Source organism: Chinchilla lanigera, unplaced genomic scaffold (assembly GCF_000276665.1).
Source record: "Chinchilla lanigera isolate Chin_1 unplaced genomic scaffold, ChiLan1.0 scaffold00033, whole genome shotgun sequence".
Classification (NCBI taxonomy): Eukaryota; Metazoa; Chordata; class Mammalia; order Rodentia; family Chinchillidae; genus Chinchilla; species Chinchilla lanigera.
This window is the reverse complement of record NW_004955434.1, coordinates 3,698,015-3,704,014: the sequence shown is the minus strand read 5'-3', so window position 1 is coordinate 3,704,014 and position 6,000 is coordinate 3,698,015. Positions and strand designations below refer to the sequence as shown.

The window sequence follows — 6,000 nt, the reverse complement described above, 5'->3', positions numbered from 1 at the left end:
CGCCGCCGCCCCGGGCTCCGCGCTGCTGCCCGCCCGCCCGCTGCTGTCGCTCGGGCTGCTGCAGCTGATCCTGGGCTGCTGCATGGTGGCGCTCAGCTTCGGGGCGCTGTCGCTGAGCAGCTCTCCGCAGGTGAAGAACTCCTGTCCGTTCTGGGCCGGCTCCTCGGTGAGTACCCCGCGTGCGTCCCGCTTGCCTCGGCAAGGGCTAGGGGACTCTGACCAGGACACCCCTCCCTTCGTTCCACTTGGGGACCCGCAGGCCCCTTAAAGTTTTCGGAGCGTGGAGAGTAGAGAAATATGCACGGAGACAGTCAAGTTAGAGGGGGAATTGAGTTGCACCTGGACAGTGTCTGTTCTTTGCATGCTAAAGGATTTTATTGTCCCTGTCAAGCTGATATTGTAAAACAAACATATCCAGCTCCTGGGGGAAAGGGAAGGATGGGGGCGCACGGCGTGAAAGGGGAGGAAGATGGTTAAAAACTTTTGTGGCTCTCCAGTACTTACTGTGCTGACAGAGTCAGCTCCAGGAGGGAGGGCCAGGGTTTGGATCTGTTTTGTCCCCTGATATATCAACAGTTCCTGGCACATAGGGGGTATATTTGTGGGGTGGACGGACCGACAGGTGGACTGGGGCGCGTCATTTGTTTTTATTCCTCATTAAAACACGCATGAATGTGAAGTGTACGTGGCGCTGGATGGCTTGGCTGTATTTGGACAGAGTTCAGAGGTAATGAGAGGTATGTGTAAGTAACTGCCTACTTGTACCTCGTCATTAAAGGAGCCCCGGCCCCACCTCCAGTGGGTTCCTGGGGCCTTGCAGGCTGCTGTGCAGAATTTGAGTCCAGAAACAGAACCTGGCATTATGGGTGAGCTTGGTAGAGCTCCAGCGACTGCTGGGCAGCTACCCAGAGATGTCAGCCCTCTCCAGAACCCAGTCCTGCTTCTGTGTCCAGTCGGGAAGGCTGACCCTGGGGGGTGCTGCCAGTCAGCAAGCATCTGTGGGCCCTGGATGGCCGCTTGTTTCAGAACTTGCAAGGCGTCCAACCCCTTGAGCTTGCGGAGAGGGTTGAGAGACTCAGAAGCAGGGCTTCGTGGAATGATTGTGGAAGATGAATGCAGGAAATGATCTTTCTGTGAACTAATAAAATCTAAAAGTCTGGCAGTGCCCTTGGTTTTTATTAAGATCTGCACTGAGTGTGTGTCCGGTGGAAACTCCTTTTGCAGGTTCACATATACCCCAGTTCGAGATCAAATTATAAGACTGTAGGAAGAATGATTGAACCTGTTGTGATTGTTTGAATAACATTAGGTTCCACAAGCCTAACCTGGAATTTTACCCCGAAACCAGTACCACTTGCGCTTCTTTTGAAATACTCTGGTGTTGGATAAACCTGGTGAGGTACTTCCTGTGCTGTGGTGAGAAAAGTTCAGTGTGTGCGCCAGGTAGACAAAGTCCCAGCCTGGTGGCCCTGCCCCTGGACAACACCGCTGTCCTCTGAGTTCTGGGAAAACCCGCAAAGGATGGGTATCCCGGACAGGCTAGGAACGAGATCCATTATGCTGTCTCCTCCACGTGTTTGCCTACATGTAGCCAAATGGTGGCTGCATTTTAGTTTCTGTAAATACCACAGGCCACAGTCTTGCCTATATTTTTTTAGGATTTGCTCTTTGTAAAATCATAATCTATTGTTTTTTTAAAGATAGCTAGCTTAGGGTTATTAAAAACAATTTTTCTCTTCTAAAATAAACTCTGAGGTCATTGTACTATTGTGAATTATTTCAGAGGTAAATAAATGCACTGAGATGTCATTTAAGCCTAAATTGGACATGATGAGGTATAAAACAAAGGCTGTCAACCAGAAGGTGAAGGCTAATACCCTGAGCTCCCTGGCCGGGCATAGTCTTGTCCCCAAGCCAGAGCAAACCAGAGCAGGGAAGGAATCAGGGGTTTGGAACTGAGAAGCCGCATCTGTGTGCAACCCTGTGACGGTAGGTTATTCTTAACTTTTCTGTGACCTGTTCCTGAGGTTGACCTCCGAATTTGCAAATTGATGTTGGGCCTGGTAACACAAGGCTGTAATTCCAGTACTGGGGAGGTTGAGGCCAGAGGATTGCTGTGAGGTCAAGACCAGCCGGGGCTACATCCTACTGAATTTGTTCAAGGCCAACCTGAACTACATAGTGAGTTTAGGCACCAAGATCTCCTCATGCACTTAATCGGTGAGAAGTTTTAAAAAACACTATATTGTGGAAAAATTTAGATTTACACCAATACTGTGCAATGAACTCACACATACCTTTCACTCCAAGTTTACCATGGTTTCGTCTGTGTGTTCTGATAGACGCCAGAGCGTAGGTATTCCAAGCAGGGTAGGAGTTAAATCCTCCATGTTCTCTGGTTCATTTGTCAGATTAAATTCCCTTATTATTTTGAAGTAAGTCTCAGGCATCACATTCTTTTATGTGTAAATGTTTCAACGTGTGTATTATTTAAAAAGAAGATGCATCCAGCATGGAGACAGAGTGTGGAAGTGACCAGGAAATCTTTAAGGACCTCCTTCCACTTTTAACATTTCATTATAAACATTTTAACATCTCAACAAATACAGAAAGAAGCATGTAATGACTCTCCCTTTTACCTAGCCCTTCCTTCAGTAGCTGTCAAGATCAGGTCACTTTATACTTGGTATCACTCTGCCTTCATCCACACTGTATTATTTTGAGGCAAATTCCAGATAGCATAACTTCAGCTATTAAGTGTTTTAGTGTGTATTTCTGACAGAAGGGCCTTTATAGCACATTGCAGCTAATCTAGAGATAGCTTAACCATGGCTTTATGGAAAATGAAAAGCCAAACAGTTGTGACTTGTGGACTCTACTGAAATTCAAAAATACCTATATAATTCATGTATTTAGCGAATACCATTCATGTGTTTTTTGATACATATACAGTTGTACAGTCATGATCACAGTCAGTTTTGGAAAATTTTCATCACCATATAAAGGTGTTAGCATTCTTCTTCTGCCCCTCACTTCTGTCCAGGAGCTGCTGATTAACCAGCTTTCTTTCTTTTTTTTTTTTTTTTTCTTTGGTTTTTCTCTGGTACCAGGAACCGAACTCACGACCTTGCGCTTGCCAGGCAGGCGCTTTGCTGCTGAGCTAAATCCCCAGCCCCTAACCAGCTTTCTATTCCTATAGGTTTGTCTATAAATGGGATCATGTAATATGTGGTCTTTTATGGTTGACTTCTTTCACTTAGCATGTTTTCAAGGTTCATCCAGGCTGTGGCATTTATCAGTACTTTATTACTTTTAGTTACAGAGTGGTTCCATTTTATGAGCATACCATGTTCCTGGTCTCCCCCAGCCCCTGAGAGCACTGTAAAACTGAGCTACGCCCCAGCCCGGCTGGGACGTTTTATTAGCATATGAAACTAAGGCGTTGAGTGAAAAGTGCCAACTTAAGTCTAACGTTACTTCAAGCCCTCACAGGAGCACAGTGGAAGAATATCCTCAAATTTCAAGCTTTGAATGACCATAATGTACTTTATGTGCTGCTAAATCAGCCACACTGGTAAATCTTTTGGTTTGGGCAAAAATATTGGTTATGTTTGTGATACCAAATTAAGTGCAAGGGATACACGTATTCATTTGAAAATACTGTTTTGTTAAGCAGCCATAGTTCGAGGACATTTTTCCATGTATTCCCATATAAGAGTTCTCACTCTGAGACATAAACTTTTGAGGCTTCTTTCACCGTCAGAACCCTGAAGGATTATTTTATCTCTTTAAAAAACACATGTACGAATTAACAGGTCTTAGAATCTTTCCCATACCATACATTCATATTTTCAGCAAATTGAAGGGAACATTTTTAATGTACTTTTTGTTTTTTGAGCACTCTGTGATCATTTATTTTCTGGCTGGTATCTTTGGTTAATGACTCAATATATTATTATTCCCAACATTCATGATGCTAAGAGAACTTGAAACAACCTGAAGTTGGTGAGTGCCCGAGGCAGGATCTCAGTACCTGTGTTTGGGTCATGTTGACCTGGATCTTAACTGTGGGGAGTGTCATTTATTTAATAGGAATTTGATTCTTCAGATTATGGGAGACCCTGCCTACCACACTGAGCTGAGTTTAAAGAGTAGAGAGAGTTGTATCCGTCTATCTTTTCTACTTCAGAAAAACAAAATTTCTGATTTTGTTAACATGTATGGGAGAACATTCTGGCAGTTGGCAGAGAATTGGTTATGGCTTTTTGTTCTTCTCAGGATATCCTTTATCATCTGCACACAGTTTTTCTCTCTGCTTTACATCAGTGATTTGGAGTCTAATAACTGCTCTTCTGAGTCCATGATTCCTTGGTAAGATTCTGTTTTCTGTTTTTGTTTTTTTTTGTTTTTTCTCCGGTACCGGGAACCGAACTCACGACCTTGCGCATGCCAGGCAGGCGGTTTGCCGCTGAGCTAAATCCCCAGCCCCAAGATTCTGTTTTCTTATGAAGAGACAGACACTCATGACCTTAAAGTAAACTTTAAAAAAAATTTGCAAAGACCAAACATAAACAAGAATGGATGACCTGGGCCGAGGATACAGCTCAGCGGCAGGGCACCTGCTTGGCAAGTGCAAGGTCCTCAGTTCGAATCTCTATACCAAAAAAAAAAAAAGAATGGATGACCTAAGGAAAAAACTAAGGGAAAATACTGAAGTCTTTACCAGTTAAACTGTAGTAAATATATATTTTTCTCTGTCATACCCATCAAATACTACTTCAGTATTTAAGGGACATTAGAAATATAATTTTTTGGTAATGAATTAATTGATTTTTTAATTCCTGTATTTTATATGACAGCAGAGTCACAGTTATAAGTTCTGTGCCTTAAGGAAGACATTGAGCTTGCTTATCGAGTGGGGTGACTCTTGCCTTGGGGCTAATTTGGGAAAGGTATAAATAGAGAACAGCATTTGCTAATTAACGCCAGCACCAGGCCTGGCACATACTAGAACGCTTTCAGTGTTTTTTAAACACCAACGCAATATGAAATCAAAGTAAAGTGAATAGGCTGTTTATTTGTTTTGCAGGGCATTGTGGTAACGATCATGTGTACATTAGAAATAGCCAGTTGCCCACTTGCTCAGTTTTTTTTGTTTGTTTTTTTTGTTTTTTTGGTTTGTTTTTGTTTTTGTTTTTTTCTGGTACGGGGAATCGAACTTACGACCTTGGGCTTGCCAGGCAGGTGCTGTGCCGCTGAGCTAAATCCCCAGCCCCTAGCTCAGTTTTTTAAGTGAATCATGCTAGATAGAAAAGGAAGAACCTCCTTCTCTCTCTGTCTCTGTCTCTGTCTCTCTCTCTCTCTCTCTCTCTGTCTCCCCGGCTGGAAGACACAAACACACACACACACTTTCCACAATTGCCATTGTAAAAATTGTTGGGCAAGATACATTGCTGAGAGATTTGATCATTTTCTTTGGTGCTTATTTATAAGGTAAACATGGGACATTTACAGTGTAATTTTTTTTTAAAAGTCTGTTTAGATGTAGTAGCTTTTGACAAATGATGCGGAACGTTTTTTGTCCTAGGGCTTGTTAATGGATTAGCAAAAAAAATAGGGCAGTAGAATTATAAGCTTTTGATCTTCATGACTTGATTTTAAGCTGTGAAAATACGGCACAGTGGCCCTACGTGGTGGGTAACACTGACTCTTGCCTGGAGCATCTCGGAGGCCACCTTTGCTTTATCAGAAAGAAGGTCTCTATTTTTTACAATAAGCTACAAGGAATGGTTACAAGTATGTAAAATAAAAATTTTAACAAATCTCATTCCAATAATGTAGAGAGAGTTTGATGTTGGAAAATAGGTTCTTGTCTGTTTATTCAGGGAAAATTGCATCTTGTGCTGGGTGGGATGAATGCTGATAGAGTTGCTTTCTACTGCTGGTGTACTCTTGCAGAAGATACAGGGTGTGAAAGTGTGCTTAGGCTTACACGGTCAT

General features: G+C 42.9%; 1 protein-coding gene across 1 annotated transcript in view; it reads left to right on the top strand.

The window, feature by feature from the left end:
- Positions 1–6,000, top strand: part of Fam189a2 (family with sequence similarity 189, member A2) — a gene marked incomplete at its 5' end in the record, with an annotated part of 88,731 nt that continues 82,731 nt past the window's right edge. Inside the window, 1 exon segment of the mRNA XM_005388562.2 lies at positions 1–166. Within this exon segment, the coding sequence (XP_005388619.2) occupies positions 1–166 (166 nt within the window).